This window comes from Lepidochelys kempii, chromosome 7, assembly GCF_965140285.1.
Source record: "Lepidochelys kempii isolate rLepKem1 chromosome 7, rLepKem1.hap1, whole genome shotgun sequence".
Taxonomy (NCBI): Eukaryota; Metazoa; Chordata; order Testudines; family Cheloniidae; genus Lepidochelys; species Lepidochelys kempii.
Window position 1 is genome coordinate 88010933 of NC_136386.1, and position 18393 is coordinate 88029325.

The following is an 18393-nucleotide window of genomic DNA, read 5'->3' on the forward strand; positions in this document are numbered from 1 at the left end:
CCCCTGCATGCACCCAGGACTGAGTGGGCACCTTCAGTTCCTTTTCAACTGTTTTTGGCCAGAAACAAAGTCTAGTATGTGCCTGTTTGTTATGCGCCTGTTACCTCTCTCTCTCTCTCTCTCTCTCTCTCTATTTTTTTTTTTTGGGGAGGGGGTAGCATTTTAGCTTGATAATTAGTTCTCAGTAGTAGTAGGTTTCGTACTGTATAGTTGTTACAACTTTTGTTCCGTGGGTGGGTGGGTGGGTGGGAAGGGTTTTTTTTTTTTGCTTTAAAATCCCGTCCCCCATTTTTTGGGGGGGGGTCTTTTTCCTTGATTGCGTGGCTTGAACAAATTGTCTTCTGTTGTGGATGCTAGGCTGCCTGGGCTTTAAAAAGTGCTTTTCTTGCTGAGAGACACTTCCTGTTAGAGACAGGCACTTCTAGTATATTCATTGTTTGGGAACCTCTCACATTCCCAGCAATTGTAAGATCTGCTCTTCTTTTAAGGGAAGATCCCATAAAATAGGGAAATTAAGTATAGATATTAATGTAAGTTTAAAACGGGCTTTGGACCTAGGTACAAAGAACCCCCTTGTATAGGGACCTTCCACTTCTATCAGTGCTCTGTCATCTTCAAGATCACAATCACCATGTGCTTCCAAAGGGAAGACAGCATGGAAACACCAATCTCCAACACTTTCTAGAAGTGAGGTATCGATAATTGTGCCACTGGTACTGCAGGCTCCCCTCTCAAAGGGATAAGAGAATCAGAACAGAGAGTTCCTCATTAAAGAAGATCCTGTCACAGGAGACCACAACCCTCAGAGGAGTGCTAGTGAGGCTCTGGGTACCATGAAGCACACTACTGAAAGATCAATGCTGCTGCAGTTGATGCAGCGGGTGTTAATTTAGCAGGTCTTCGCTAGACCCAATAAATCAGTGGCAGAGCGCTCTCTGGTTGACTCTGATACTCTAGCTCCCTGAGAAGAGTAAGGTAAGTTGACTAGAGAGCGTCTCTCATTGACGCAGTGCAATGAAGACACCGTGATAAGTCAACCTAAGCTACATCGACTTCAGCTATGCTATTCACGTAACTGGAGTAGCGTAACTAAAGTCAACTGACCCTGGTATTGTAGACGAGGTCTAAGATGTCAACTAAAATGGTTGATATGTCTCAGTGGTAAAGGGCTAGGTACTAAAAACTAGAGCTACCAAGAAACAGGCTTCAATGGAATCCTTGACCCCCTCAAACCTATGTCAGTGCTACATACAACAGCACTTGCAACATCATCAGTGCCTGTACCAAGTTCTGTTGTGCTTCTGGTACCGTAGGAATTCTGGGACCCAAAAGAACTTATAGTATTCAATGAGCCTCAGCCTTGTGACCTCCAGATATTTCTCAGTATTGAGCCTGGCTGGGTCAGTCTTTATGAGCAGTCATTTTTCCTTTTCGAGGACTGTTTCCATGAGGACCTTAGCTCAGTTCCACAGGGAAGACAGAAGACCTTGTTCCCCAGTACCGTCCATCCCTCCTGCTCTGAGCCAGTGGAGACCTTGAGGAGCAAGATGCAAGGACAGACAAACATTTTGTCATCATCACCTGATGAGATAATCACGCCACCACTGTCATCATTAGTTAATAACTTTAGGCAATTCCAGGACCGGATAAAGCAGGTCACTGACACTGCAAATTCCCCAGGAAGAAGTCCAGGATTGCTGACACAAGTTCCTGGACATACTATAAAACTCAACCTCAGCACAGGTGCCACTGCCAATTAAAGAAGCTCTTTTTGAGCCAGCCAAGTCTATCTGGCAAAGGCTAGCAGCAGGCCCCTGCACCTGGAAGAGGGCTGTTTTAAAAAAAAAAAAAAAACCAAAAAACCTACATCCCAGGCAGGGATTCTGAGTTTTTATTTTCCCATCCAGCACCAAATTGTCTAGTCATGGACACAGTCAATGAAAGGTGCAAGCAACATACCCAAAAAGCCCCTCCAATAATAAGAATGAGAAATAGCTGTACCTTTTTGGTTGTAAGAACTATTTGTTAGCAACACTTCGATTCATGATAGCTAACTACCACGAACTAATGTCAAAATATGACTACCTGAACTACGAGAAGATTAATGTTTTATTGACCATTTAATTGAATATTAGGGTTGGAAGCAACCTCAGGAGGTCATCCAGTCCAATCCCCTGCTCAGTGCAGGACCAACTAAATCATCCCAGCCAAGGCTTTGTCAAGCTGGGCCTTAAAAACCTCTAAGAATTGAGATTCCACCATCTCCCTAGGTAACTCATTCCAGTGCTTCACCACCCTCCTATCATTTACCACAAGAACATTGAGAACCATGTTCAGTGCCATAATTAAGGAGGTTGGCTCTTAGCAAAAACTTCACTGCAGGCTTCATTTGATGTGGTGGATACTGCAGTGATGTCTGTTTTCACTGCATTAGTTGATGAGGCAAGCTTCCTAGTGTCAGTTGTTTGGGTTTCTGTGGGAGGTACAATAAACTATGGAATATATACCATTCAATGGCCAAAAGCTTTTCACAGATTCCACAGACAACTTGCTTAATAATCTAAAGGACTCCAGAGCAACACTTAGGTTATTAGGGATATAAACACGTGCAAATAAAATAAAGTTTAGTGCAGGTCTCATCAATACAAACATCCTGCCCTGTTCAATTTTCTACCTTCTGTAGGCCACCAGAACCACCAGTTAAGAGACTGAGGTTTTCAAAGAAAAAGGTGCAACTATCTAGACTGCTTCATCCCAGCCTTCAACATTGTCCAAACGTCAGTTTTGATGGTTTGGTTGAGAAGTCAGAACACCCAGTGACAAGGTTTTATCATCTGCATGAGACAGCCCCTCTCTATCTCAACAAGTATGAGAGGCTATAACATCAGACATATGGCTATTGGAGACCATTACTTCAGGTTATATTATCCAATTTACCTCTACCCTGCCCTTCCAACCTCTTTCCTCATCCCTCTTCAGGGACCCTTCTCATGATCAACTGCTGCCACAGGAGATCTTATTGCTCCAAAGTCCAGAAACCATAGAACCAGTTCTCCTCCAACACAGGGGAAAAGGGTTCTGTTCAAGATATTTTCTGATACCCAAGAAAAACAGGGATTGGAGGCCTCAGAAAATTGAGCGAGCATGTCAGATCTATGACATTCAGGATGGCGTCCCTAGCAGCTATAATTCCCTTCCTGGAATTAGGGGACTGGTTTGTGACCCTTGACCTCAAAGATGCCTACTTCTACATTGTAATTTATTCTTCTCATAGATTTCTTCATTTCATATTCAATCATAATCATTACCTGTCCCAGTCCCTACACTTCAGCCTGTCATCCTCCTGAAGGATTTTCTCAGAAATCATGGCAGTCAGAGCTTCCTACCTTTGTCATGTAGGAATAAAGGGTGTGTCTCTACCTTAATAACTGGCTTCTCAACAGTCAGTCATAGCAGGAGGAATGGTTGGCAGTTCAAATAACTTCATTATTCTGAAGTCTAGGCCTTCAGATAAAGCTTGAGAAATTGACCTTGACCTCCTATGCAATAAATTCTCTTTCTAGGAGCATTCCTGGATTCAGCAACAGGCAGAATTTTTTTTCCCTATCAACAGGTTCTTTGCTTTGAAGGACCTTATTCAAAGACTGCAACTCAGCCCTCAAGTTCCAGCAAGGATATGTCTGTAATTGCTGGGCACATGGTGGCTTGCATTTTTGTCAACACGAGGTTGTATCTTCAATTTCACCAGGAATGGCTCAGGACAGATTATGTTCCAAACAAACATAATCTGAACAAGCAGGTCCTACACTCACTCAGCTAATGGATGAATCCTTCTAAGCTTTGTGCAGGAATCCTGTTCAATCAGAATCCTCCTACAGCCATGTTAATATCCGATGATACTCTATTGGCATGAGGAGCACATTCGGGTCCTCACATAATCCAAGGCAAATTGTCACAACAGGAAGAGTGCTTGTACATCAATCGGTTGGAAATGTTGCCTCCATTTTCTTCCCTTACTCAAAAAACAACTCCATCAAAATCATGATGGACCACACAGAGTACATGTATTCCATCAGTTGTTGGGACGGGGCACACTCTCCCTCACTCTACACCAAAGCAATAAAACTTTGAATCTGGTGCATAGCTCATCAGATAGTCATCATAACTTCTTCCCTGCTGGGTATATAAAACACTGTGGCAGATAACGTCGGCAGACAGTTCTTCCTAAATTATGAATAGGAGTTGAACTCTCAAGTCCTCAACAAAATATTCCTAGCTTGGGTGTGACTGGTACCATCTTTCTCCTGTCCAGTCGTCTCTTTCCTCAATCTTGGATTATCTGTTGGAATTGAAAAAAATCAGTCTCTTTGTGCATTCTGGCAAGGTTCATTTAGCAGCAATAATGTCTTTCCATGTGCCACTAGAAGTTTTCCATTTGCATTCATCCAGCCACAGTGAGATTCCTAAAAAGACTTTTTCTGCAGATTAGAGCCACTACATCACTTTGGGATCTCAGCCTTGTTCTTAACAGTCTAATGAAACAGCCCTTTGAGCCAGTAGCTGTTCTCACTACTACATCTGTCTTTGAAGATGGTCTTTTTGGTGGTCATCACTGCTGCTCGAAGGATTGGGGATATGGGGGCTCTAACAACAGGCCCTCCTTTTAATTTGTTCTCTGAGGAGAAGGTATCTTTATGAACCCATCCAAAGTTTTTACATAAGGTGTCTTCTGAATTTCACATTACGCAAAGTATTCACCACCTTCATTTTTTCCCCCCTAATCCTCAGCAATCTACACAGGAGTTATCATCTTGTACACTAGATGTTGAGAGGGTGTTAACCTTTTTTTGGGATGGAAGTAAGCTATTCATGAACACCCCTTAGGCTCTTTTTTTTTTTCTATTATAGACAGGTTTAAGGGAGCACCTATCTCCACTCAAAGGCTTTCTAAATATATTTTTGGATGCTTTATTGCCTGTTATGATTTCATTGAGGTTACACCTCCCTTAAGAGTGAGTGCATACTCTTCTAGATCAGTCTGTCTGTAGCCCTACTCGAAGATGTTTCAGTTGCTGAAATCTGCAAGGCTGCAACTTGGTCCTCAGTGCATATGTCTGCTGCCCATTATAGCTTGGTGCACGCTACAAGGTCAGGTGCTACAGTAATCTGTGCAGTTTTCTTCAGTCATGGACACTGATCTGAACTCCCACCTTCTTAAAGGGATGCAGTTGGGGAGTCGCCTAAGGTGGAGCACCCACAGGGACACCAGTCAAAGAAGGAGAGGTTGCACATCTTATGCAGTAACTGGAGTTCTTCAAGATGTGTGTTCCTTGGGTACTCTGCTACCTCCCCTCCTCCCATCTGCTTTGGAGCTGCCTCTATGAGCTTTGCAGTAGAGTAGAAACTGAGGGTGGTTCACTCATGAAGTCCTATATAGCCTCTGTATGGGAGACAAGGACGTGGTGGGGGCATGTGCATGCTGAACAGGCACTGCTACCAAAAGTCTCAAAGGTGCAGGAGCACAGGTGCATCCCACAGGGGAACACATCTTGAGGAACTCCAGTTACTGCAAAGTTAAGTAACCTGTCCTTTGGAGACTCCAGTTAGAATTAGCATTTGGGTTCCACGTTGTGCAACAGCTGAAGGATGTCCATGATCCCAGGAGGCCCTGATTTGGGGCTCAGTGGAATCTGATGCATTGAGGTGGGATGAATGGGAAAGAGAAATGCAGGGAATCAGGGTATCATGGAATAAATACAAGGTCAGACCATGTGAACTGCTGAGTGCCCTCAATTTTTCTTGGAGAAAACGGGTGGTGCAGATAATTAGCATCTTTCTAGAGCCAACCCTCACTGGATTATGGAACAGCACCCTAGAGTTAGATATGGTCCCTGTCAGGCTTAGTGACACCACTCTAAATTAGGGATGGGGTTTTAAACATCGAGTTTTTCCTAAATTTCGTGATTTTAAATCCTACTTCTGAGGTGTTTTCTTCTATTTATGAGCGAACATAGGTCTGATTTAACGTTTTGTTGTTGAATTTGCCCAAAATTTACATAAAGCACTACAATTATTTGAAATGTTGTCATTCCAATGTCAGGAATGGAAGTGCTTTGCTCCAGGTATCTAATGTTTGAACAGATTTTAATTTTAAAAAAAAACCTTCAACATTAAAAGAGTAAGAGTTTTGCATAGTAAAAAACTTTGATATGGTATCCTATGACAGAATATATCCATTAAATATTATTTAAAAGTAGATTTACTGTTCATTTTCAGTTTTTTATTGCAACTCTAATAAACTCACAGAGAAAAAAGAACAAATTAAAGTATATAAGTTATGATCCTTGAAGATGTTCTGCTTGGTTGAATAAATAAATACTTTATATGAAAATGGGTATTTAGACAGTTTTAAAAACCTGTATTATTTATTCAACCATAGCAATTCCAAAGGACCTATTATATTCTCTTATGTATACAAATATTTTCTATTTAAAATATTTACATGTAAGCTATTGAATAAATCCATATTTACCTATTTTTAATGCATGCATATTTCGTTTACACATTCTAATGACTACTTTGAAGCATTTTCATAATCTTTGGTAAAGTATCTTCAAATTTGCTGCTTACAGGGTAGCAATCGATTTTAGGAAGGTATTAATATATGGCTGTGTTTATAAAATAAGGCATTTTAAGTGTATAGTTAATATTAGTATTAGAGATGTACCCAAGCCACACACTGCTGAATCTACCTCTCATGAGGTCAATGGCAAAACTCACACTGTTTTACCTGGTGCAAAATTGGATATAGATCCATATCTATATTTCTCCAAATATTTTGGATTGCTGAGATTCAGGGTTGTTGTTCAGTCTAGGCCCTAGCTGTAGATTAAATATTTACTGGGGGCCAGGACAAGATTTCTTGTGTTAGTTCCATGGTTTTCAACCAGGGGTCTCTGGGCCCATGGACTATATCTAAGGGGTCCAATGAAGGTTGTCAATACAACAGAAGAGTGGTTAATAAGCTGTGGTCTTCGGATCATTGGGGGTCTTCAGGTTATGGTTAAGATTTCCAAAGGGCACCTCGATTTGAAATTTTTTAGGGGTCTGCAAATGAAAAAAAGATAAAAAAAACCCCACTGTTTTCGCTCATGCCCATCTCTATTTCCTGGGTTAATTTCACTATTCTGTTTCACCCTGGGTTGTATGGTGCCATTTATTTATTTTTAGTATGTGAAGGACTAATGGGAGGGAGCTAGTATGAAAAACATCTAGTCCAAATAAGGCAATAACATTTCAATCCTAAAAACAAAACCATTTTTGTTTGTTTATTGAAGCAGAAAGGAATAGTTTCTTCCTGTTTAAGTCTGAGAAATACAATCACAAATACTTTGAAAATTTAGGAACAAATTTTAAAACTTGATGGAAGCACCTATCCCAAGTTCCACACAAATCAAAGTTTAAAGCTACTAGACCACTTCCCTCCCTGGTAAAAATCCGCTGAATTCAACAAAACTACACCAGGTATGAATCTGGCTGATGCTCTTTTTCACCTGTTTTAGGTCCTGATCCTACAAAGGGATTACTCACGTGTGTGATACTATGCCCCATATTCTTCATAGAAATATTGTTTTAATATGATTATAGCATATCTAAGATATACTTTATGCAAGATGGATCTTATGAGATATTATTGAAAAGATTATCATTTACTAAATATGATTATCCTATTTGTATGCATGTATCATTTTTGTACCTGAAGTTAGGAATTGACTGTAAAAATTACAAGTGTGTTTACACCTGACCAACGTCTACCAGACAGAATGCAATCAGTCTGGATGGGCCATTAGGGAGAACAATAGGACTTTGAAAATGCTGAACTCCCAGTTTCCTGGGATGCTACAAACAACCTTTGACTCATGGCAGCTTTGACACTGCAGGATCATGTGATTAAGTCATAGGGTACTGGATTCCGTGATAGAATACCAGTATTTTTCCACTGGAGGGAGGAGGAACTGCACTGGCAAACAAAGGGTTCCTGCCATATTTAAAACCTATTTAAGACAGGGAAGTGACTTAATCAGTTTTAATTCCTTCACTGAATCCCCGCCCAGGATGGCTGCTGGAAACAGACAAAAGTGGGGCCAGGAGGGGGAGAAGAGCTGAGCCCAGACTGGAAAAGGTGTCTGGTCTGTGAAAGAAATGCCTAAAACAGCATTTAGGGTGAGAAATTACTACTTGTAACCAGTCTCTTTTCTGTCTTAAGCTTACATTGAGGTTTTTGTTTTATTTGCTAGGTAATCTGCTTTGATCTATTTGCTACCCTTATAATCACTTAAAATCTACCTTTTGTAGATAATAAACTTGTTTGTTTGTTCTAAAACTAGTTTGTGTAATCCATAACTGGCAGGGTGGGGAAAACCTGTGTATATCTTCCTGCACATTGAGGGAGGGGACAAATTTCATTAGCTTACACTGTGTAGTTCTCTGTACAATTTTGGGTTTGCACCCTAGAGGGGGTGCAATTCCCAAGCTGAGTCTTCCCATGCAGAACTGATTTCAGTGTCTGTCTTTCTGCGGCTGGGTGTGTCCCTACCTGTGTGTGTACTGAAGGAGGCTTCAGGGCCTGGCTCAGCAGGATAGTGTAAGGGAGCTCAGGCTGGTGGAATAGGCGGGCTCAGTGGAACGCCAATAGAGCAGGTGACATCCCGGAATAGGGGGTAACCCACCACAATGTGATTAAAGTTTAGGACATGTGAAAATATTTGCAGGATTGAGACTTTTTAGGATTTTACATTGACAGTATTGTTAGTTTCTGATACATCTGCAAATTGACAATTTTTTAAACCAGTGAAATTTACGAGAACAGATATTTAAATATGTCAGCAATGATTCTTAAGAGGTTTTTAGTTTTGTGTAATTAAAATGTTTGGAACGAGATAAACATGGTAAGATCCTAAGGTTGGCTGCATCTGAATCATCAGTCCAATTTCAACAGTCAGTAGCATTAATACGTTGTAGGGCTGTCAAACACTTTAAAAAAAAGTTGTAATTAATCACAATTTTAATTGCACTTTTAATAATAGAATACGAATTTAAATTTATTATAACAAAATGTACAGTGCTCAATTTATATTTTATTACAAATATTTGCTTTGTAAAAAAAGAAAGTATTTTTCAATTCACCTCATACAAGTACTGTAGTGCAAACTCTTTATTGTAAAAGTACAACTTAAAAATGTAGAATTATTTTTCACATAACTGCACTCAAAACCAAAACAATATAAAACTTTAGAGCCTACAAGTTGAAGCATGAAGGGACATATGAATGTTTACTATACCTAGCACATTAATACCTTGTAACGCCAGCTACAACAGTGCTATCTGAATGCCTGGTCTGACTTTCAGGTGACATTGTAAATAAAAAGCAGGCAGCATTATCTCCTTTAAATGTAAACAAACTTGTTTGTCTTAGTGATTGGCTGAACAAAAAGTAGGACTGAGTGGACTTTTATGAGGTAAATTGAAAAATACTATTTATTTTTTTACAGTTCCAAATACTTGTAATCACAAATAATAATATAAAGTGAACACTGTGCACTTTGTATTCTGTGTTGTAATTAAAATCAAAATATTTGAAAATGTAGAAAAACATCCAAAAATATTTATAAGGAATTTAAATTGGTATTCCGTTATTGTTTAACCATGAGATTAAAACTGTGATTAATTGTGACTTTTTAAAATCTAGTTAATTTGTTTTGTGTTAATTGCATGCATTAACTGTGATAGCTAGCCCTAGTACATTGTACAATATATACTTGACTTGAAAGGATTCTGTTGATTCTAAGGCCAGAGGGGACCATTGTGATCATTTCCACAGTTTGAGTCCTATTACTATACAGAGAACAGTGCTACTACTGACTTTATTATTAAACTTATTTTTCTTTTTAACCAGATTGTAGTTTCACTGGAACAAATAGCAACATTGCTATTCGTTTGTCTGACTCCAGTTTTGGTCCTTCAGTTGTAAGTGAATTCAATATTTCAAATACTATGTAATGCTGTAGGATATAAAACTCAAATTGTATTGAAGTTGCTTAGATGGCATCATTTTATTTTCTATCATTTGCAATTTCTTGCTGTATTTTATTGTTGTCCTAAATTTTGCCAGATGCTTCAGATAAAAATGTCTGCTATATTTATACTTGTGTTTAGTTGACTGGTAGCTATCCTAGAAAATAGAAACGGGACAGAGAGCCATGTTTGTTCGCAGTGTACAATTTATTGTTTGTTCCAGTGTCTTAAATGATGGGCCTTCCATCACTCCCTTTGGGCCTGTTATATACCACTTTATTTTCCCCTTAAATGTTACACAGTCAAATATATCACACTCCTAGGAATACTGATTATCAGAAATTTCCTGATTCTGGACCGGCATTTTTCCTCTCTTAATTTCATCCTATTACTCCTAGTTAAAGTCTATCCTCTCAGCTATATAATTTCCCATCTTGTAAATTACTCTTTGAACTCCTTCTTTGTTTTACAGAAAGATCCAAAGTTCAGGTACCATATCATGTAAAATTCTATACTTTTCTACTCCAGTAATCATATTAGATTTTTTTATTCTCTATTACGTTGCAAATTTAAAGCTTGAGCCTGCATCTCTTTCTCACGTGAGTAATCAATCCTCAGCTGTCTCATTTGAGGTCTTCAAACTTTTTTGTGCTGTTCGTGACCTCTTTTGGCATCTGAAAATTCTGTTTACTTCCTATTTGGTAAGGATGCTTGTGTTTACTAAATTTCTCATTCCAGTTTCTGTTACAGTGGCCCACAGGATTACTGAGTGAAAGGCTCAATCTTTTATTCTGCTCTATTTACAGTTTCAGCTAGAGACACTTACTCTTAGAACAACTCCATTTCCATCCTTATGGTTTACTTGACATTTCATCTCAATCAAAAATAAATCTGCCAAGATGTCTGAGTCCTAAAACCTCTCTGGCGTAGTCCCACCACACTGGATGTCAGTTGAAGACTCAATAACTATCTTTCTAAAATTAAACATTTTTGTTGGAGAACTGGTCATTTTTAGTATAAAAATCATTGGGGAAGTGTATATGCCCATTCCTCTTCAGGACTATTACAAATAGGTGCACTTGTCTTCTTTGTATGCATGTTCTCCCACTGATCTATGAATAATCTAATTAAATATTTTAAAATGAACTCATTCTGTTTACTGCAGATCTGTAATCATAGATGGTTTGCCTAGCATTTCTGAATTATAAAAACTTGGAAGCATTTGACAACTGGTAATATCTAAAATAATTTTGTTAGTATTTAAACCTTTATTTTATTAGTGTGTTAGAAGACTGGAAAACTGTAAAGCATATAATGCATTTAGGAATCCTTGCTCACTCATTGGGAAGATCTATGAATAAATTTATTCTGAGATTCTCACATATCCTCAAAAGCCAATTAAGGATGCTCGTGATTATACCAAATTGATTTGATATCAATAAATCATACTGTGAAGTGGGTATGCTTTATATAGTGATAACATTTGTTTAATATTAACCAGTTAAGAAAAAAATAATCATCATACATTTATTTACTTACTTTAAAAGTTGTGTTTTAAACCACAAGTAACTTTAAAGTAACTTCATATTGTCTGAAGCTGGTAAATTAGCAATTTAAATGAAAGTAATCAGAAAGTAGCACTTGAATAAACTTTAGAAGGTAACAAGAACAAGCCACACCTGAATTACTGAAGGAAAATAACATTGTAACACTGACAAATTTTGCGTGGTCTTGAGTAGAAGGTCTATTGCTCCTTTTTATTTTATTTTATTTTTTTTCCCTATGAAGGAGTCACATGCTCCTGCCCTACATCAGAGAAACCTCCTTTTGGTCTAGGAACTTCCTCTTCATCACTCTGTTGAAGGCTAATTTTGGCCTACCCTGAAGAAATAGGAAGCAATTTAGGGATTTAAACACACACTTTGCCATGAATGTGTGGACCTGTGCATACCTCCACAATCTCCAAAATGCTCCCCATCCTCGTCTGTTCTCTAAGGTGCTAGGGTGGGGGCTTCAACAAATCCAGCCATTTCTTTGGAGAGGAAATTATTGTTGGTTCATTCAATTAAATTTCCAATTAAATTTCCAATTAAATCTGCTCGGTCTCCTCTGTACAACCTTATCAGTGGAGATCTGAGGCAAGGCCCAGACAGCAGATGAGGAGTTTAGCTGGCCCTGTCATGTAATTTACTGGGGATGAGGGAAATGGCGGTGGAAGCAACCGAGAGAGATGAAGCTAGGAAGCTGGATCAGTCTCTGGAAGTTGTCGGACACTGTTCCAAGTGCTTTGTTTTTGTTTGGAATAGTTTGTTTATGAATCAGTAAAAGAAAGCCCCGAAGAAAAGGATTGAAACTTCTGCTCTTAAGAGCATTATTCATCTTCCTTCACTGGAGGTTCTGCTTACTGTCCTATGTGCCCTTACCACACACAAGGGCTTCCCTGGTTTCTTGGAATTGATCTTCTTCCCCCCAAGCTGAAGATTATGATCTCAGTCTTATACTTCCACCAGCATACCCACAGGTAGGGACACATCCAACTGCAGTTACATGCAGGGTCTCTGACTAGCCACTGCATGAATCAACAGTAGAAAGGCTAAAGCTCCCCGGGCATGCACCCCCTCTGGAGCATAAATCCAAAATTTATGCACAGAGAACTGTACAGCGTAAGCTCATAGGGTTCATCCCTCCCCCTCCCAATGTGGAGTGGAGAGAAATACGTAACAGCCTCTCTGAGCAAATTCCATGCACTTCACTCCACACTCATTGGTTAGATTAAAATAAATGTATTAACTACAAAAGATAGATTTTAAGTGATAGCAAACAGATCAAAGTGGAGCAAATAAACAAAAATGCAAACTAAGCTTAATATACTAGATACACTGGATCTGAACAGCAGATTCTCACCCTAACTGACGGTACAGACAAACTTGTAGATTCTTAAGGCACAAGCTGCATTAGCTTTACAGCTTGGGTTTCTCAGGTCTTCATACAAAGGCTAGAAATTCCTCTAGCCTATGACCAGCACTATCCCTAGTTCAGTTTTTTCCCCCTCAGGTGTTTTCAGGAGTCTTCTTGTGTGGGGAGTGAAGAAAAGATGTTGTCACTCCCTGCCTTTTATAGCTTTAGCATATGGCAGCAACCCTTTGTTTCAAAACTTGATTCCCAGAACGGTTTGTGGAAAAATACTGACTTCTCAAGATGGAGTCCAGAATTATGTGGCCTGGTCACACATCCTTGTACTGGGAAAACAAGAATAAAACAAAGTTTTGTAGATGTACGTGCCTCTTCCAGTACTTAAGAGCTGTCATTTATTTCTTTTAAAGGAAACCTTGATTTCTCTTGGTTGCAATAAATATAACTTAGTGTGAGTTATTTAGAAGAAAGCTTTAATGTCCTAATATGATACTATTGTTTGTGATGTAAATAAATGCCTAAGATGAAACTATACAGATGCAGAGATAGAAAAAGTTCAATCTCTTGAAGGAAAATGATAACAGTGACTTTAATAATTTCTTGTTGGTGGCAGATCAGATTGCTTTGATGCTGAAGGCCATTAAATGGCGGGGAGTGGAGATGGCAATTGTTTGATTTAATGAAAATATAGCTTATATGACCATAATACAAAAATACTAGCAGAAAGTGGTAAGGAAAACCAGTGGGCTAAGTGCTTTACATGAGTAAAATGACAGTATTTATATACTTTTTAGACAACAGCTTTGTTTTACTATCCAGGTCTCTTTCATTTTCATGGTTCTTGTTGCTTCCATTTGATATTTCATTGTTGTTCTGATATTTTCATATAAAAATGTTCAGAATAATGTGATTTTTTTTTCAACCCTGAATTGTGGGAGTTCCTTTTTTATCAGAATAACAAAATAGAGCACTGTGTAACTTTAAAAATGCTACTCTTTTTTTATAAACTTTTGTTCACCTGATTGCCTTGTTCTATGGGTTGTGCTGCATTGGCAATGGACCTATCCCAGATGTCATTATTAGCCTGGGTGTGCTCAGTGGGTCTAAACACTGTGGGACATCTCCCAGCCAACTCCAGCAGTTGGGCAGCAGCTTTAAGGACTGGCACATCTGTTTTATATAATCACTTTTCAGAAAAGCACTGCACTTTTAATGGTGAAGCTGAAGGAAGGAGAATAACATATTTCTTTGCTTGATACCTTTGTTGGGTGAGAAACAAGATCCACTCCAATCTAGACTTAAACAGGTTTGGTTTTTGGGTTTTTTTTTAGCTTTTGTTTTATACATTTTAAGACAGGGTTATTATTACATATGAATTACATATACATGTAAAAATAGATGTCAAGAAAAGTAAATGATCAAGTTACTTTCCTTGGGGACAGGGTGACTCTTTTCAAATCTCTGGTTTCTGCTATGTATCTGATGAAGTGAGCTGTAGCTCACAAAAGCTTATGCTCAAATAAATTGGTTAGTCTCTAAGGTGCCACAAGTACTCCTTTTCTTTTTGCTATGCTTGACTAGTCTTCCCCTATATTTTCTCCAGTCCCTTATTGTTAAATTTTTAATTTTCGTTTTGTAACTTTGTGCAGACTCAGTTTATAGAGCTACTTCATTTGTCTTTATTTATACACATTACATTCTAACCCCCTAATTAAAACATTTTCATGCATACATGACAATAATTAACCTCAATTAATACATTTTTGAACATTCTGCTGATACTGACTTCTATTTGTTTGTTTTCCAACACATCTATTTTTTTTTGGTCCCACTCCCACTGGCTTCATCCAGGTGGTTTTATTTTACAGTAGTTGTTGTTCATTTCACTGGTCGGTTTTTTGTGGTGTTAGGTTTTTACTTGTTAGCTTGTCTCGTTGAGGAGAGGAGGGGCGTACAACTGATTTTCTGAAAAGCTAATTGATTCCTCTTGACTTTTTGCTTTACCTTGTTGTTTGCTTAGGCCAAATATTTTACAAATAACACACAAACCAGTTTTCTGATCTGCAAACTCTTGCAGCAAAATCTAAAGTGCTATCTCAGCAAAAATGTACAGAAAGCAAACATTGTTATATTTTTTATCATGATATATATATTAATTTCTCTAACATGTAATATATGTTTGACTAACACAAAACATTACACAGTGCTCTAACACCGTGATTGATGTAGAAAGAGCAATAACATAAAACAAAACAAAACTGTCCTGTTATGGAGATTGGACATGCTTGCTGATAGATACAGATCATTTAGTAATATTGCTTAGGGACCCATACTACAAGGGATTAACCATGAAGTCATTATAACCTCTGTGCATTGACAGATGCATTTACCTTAACTGATTGATGAATATGTCAAATCTTTCTTTTTATTTCAGATCTGCCTTGAGTGAAGTTCAATAAAAAATGTTACAGCAGTTCTGTCTGTGGGAATGGATGGCTGTAGGAATTGCGATTGCTACTGTCTTCACCAATTGTTTGGCCCAGAATGATGATGGTAGGTTTTTTTTATTATTATTATTTTACATGTTCCATAAAGATACTATAGTATATGGAAAAAAATGTTAACCCAGATGATTTGGTATTTAATGGAATGAGCTATTAACATATGCTGCTTTAAGACAAGAAGTTACAAATGAAAGGATAACTCTATATGGCCCTGTATGCTTAGCTGTCACAATTGCAACCACTCGGAATCCATTAAAGAGAATGTATTCAAGAGCCTGTGGATTATAACCAAAGTCAAGAAACACATAAGTAAAATTAAAAACATAATTTAAATATACACTTATTTCTAGCATTGAGATCTGAACACATTTTAATTATTATATGCTTGCAAGTATGCTCCTCAGCACATTTTATTTGGAAATATACCATTTATAGCACCCAAATGGTAACTTTTAAAGAGAAGAAGAAATTTACTCAGCAGCTATATTTACATACACCTCAACCAGCCAAAACTTCAGTGCAGGGAAAAGATCCAAAATGAGGAACTCAAGAGAAAGAGTAGTGCAGGAATTGTAAAATGATGTGACAATAGACCATATTCATCCCTGGTGTAGCTTCATTTAATTTAATGGAGATATGCGAGGGATGCATTTGACTCAGTATTTGTAATAAATTGCAAATGTATATACCATTTGTTTCTTAAACCAACATTTTAAACATAATAAATATAAAGAAGAGAGAAGGGTCTGTTTGTGTGGGATTGGTCAAGTGAAAGTAAAATGAAGAACTATTAAGAGGCACATATGAAGATGCAGTATGTTTTTCTTTAATGAAATTATTACTTTTGGTATAGGATGCTTATGTAATATTCATGTTAGTTGTGATTTTTGTAGTTAGGTTTCCTTTTTTAAATTTAGAAAACTGTATGTTGGTAAAAAGTTGTACATCTTTATGAATTAGAGCACTATTTGTTTTATTATGGACATCTCTCCAGTGCATGTGTTTTGTTTGTCTTTCATTGTATGTTGAAATAGGATGCTTTCCAAAACGACTATTTTTTTTTATTTCAACATTTCCTATTCTAACAGTAATTTCCGCTCTGAATGTTTTCTTTTTAGTTTTGTATGTTATCCATGGTATGTAAGCAAATTATTTCCCCCCCCCCTCATTCCTTCCTTGTGTAACATCACTATGATTTTCACCATCAATACATGTTATCTAGTTGCTCTCACAGGCCGTGAAGAATATGAATTGCTCTTGTGCTTTTCTTGGCTTAGCTGACTTAGATACTTTTAACGTATTTTTGATGAGGATTATTTTATTATGGTAGCCTAAAGTCTTCAATCATGATTGAGGTATTGTACAAACACACAGTAAAAGACATTCCCTGCCTTAAAGATCTTGGAATATATTTAATATAAGATATAATCAGTGGGTTGTACAATCTGAAGAAACTTGGGAGGGAGGATGATGGAAATAGCAATAAAAATATGCATTTGCATAGGCAGGTTTATACACAACTAGAGTTAAAAATACAATATTGGACACTCCTAAAGGCCATCTGACGATCCATTATCAGTTGGCTTTTTCTGGTAGTCGTCATTGTAGAAGTGAATCTTAAAGAGAGGTTTGAAAGACAGGGTATTGTTTTTCCAGACTAGTTTAAGGAGAGTGGTCCATGCATATGGTCAGAAGGATTATTTTAGTAGTAGCTTTTGATTGGACCTGGGAATCCAATTGGATATCAGAAAGGCCAGAGAGGAAAAGGCTGCAATTGTTACGATGAGAAATAATAAGGGCCTAGACTAGGCCTTTAGTAGTGGAACAGAGAGGAAAGGCCAGATCTCTGAAGGAAGTGATGGAGGAAGGAAGAAGGGGGAACACATGGACACTGCCTAGACATGTAGATCTAGATAGATGATACTCAAAGATGTTATCCGGGTAGAGGCTCTGAAATTTGACCATAAAAGTGTCATTAAAGACCATGGAGACAAAAGTTTCAGTGGCATGGAGACCAAATTGGAGGGTACAAAGACAGAGTTGGAGGAGAGAACCTTAATAAAACAGTTGTGTGTGACACTTTCACTGAGTTTAGAGGTGAAGGGAGATGGGATAGCAGTTGGAGTAAGAATCAGGGTAAATGTTGGAGGGATATAAGGATAGAGAAATCATAGCATATTCATACTGTGAAGGAAAGGAACTACAAAGGGTGAGAAGCTAAGGGTTGAAGAAGGTGGTGAAAGTGTAAGGACAAGGTAGGTCATGAGGAAGAAGGAGAAGGCATTGCTTGGCCAGGTGGAAGAGTTAAGAGGAAAACAGATGAGGAACCTGGTTGTTTTTAAAAGTGAGGAAGGAGGCAAGAATGGGATGAGAGAAGATTGTGAAAGGAGGGAAGAAAGGATGCCATGCTGAATCTTCTCTTTGAAGAGATTACACTTTCCAAGAGTAGGTCTTCTCTTGGACAGGTTCCTAGTAATGATTCCTGTTTTAGTGTTTCAGAGATAACTGAAAAGGTTTATAGATAGACAAAATAATTTTGTGAAGGATAGGTGAGTCCTATTTGCTTTATCATGGATAACCTAAACAGTTTAAAAATGGGCAAATATGAGGTATATGGGGGCCCTGGAACATTCCAGAGTGAAGCCTGGAGGGATTTGGAGTAAGCTATCAGCATCCACCCGCATCTGCCACCAGGCACCCACTTTTCCACTCCACGAGCCAAAAGGCACACACCGGAAAAGCAAAGTAGGATAGCCAGAAGAAATTACATCACAACAACATGGGCCCCTTAAAATGTTATTGTGTGGCTTTGGGTTGGTGGGGATTTTTCTGGGAGAGGGGTGTTGTATTGGTTTGTTTGTTTGTTTTTAGAATGAAGCTAGCTCTCCTACCTCTGACATAT

General features: G+C 38.2%; 1 protein-coding gene across 6 annotated transcripts in view; it reads left to right on the forward strand.

The window, feature by feature from the left end:
* Positions 1–18393, forward strand: part of PCDH15 (protocadherin related 15) — a 1335873-nt gene that overhangs the window by 653864 nt on the left and 663616 nt on the right. For all 6 annotated transcript variants that reach the window (XM_073353680.2, XM_073353679.2, XM_073353690.2 and 3 more), the window contains one exon: positions 15422–15540. In XM_073353680.2, the coding sequence (XP_073209781.1) occupies positions 15450–15540 (91 nt within the window). In that variant the 5' untranslated portion in view covers positions 15422–15449. The remainder of the gene's footprint in view (positions 1–15421; positions 15541–18393) is intronic.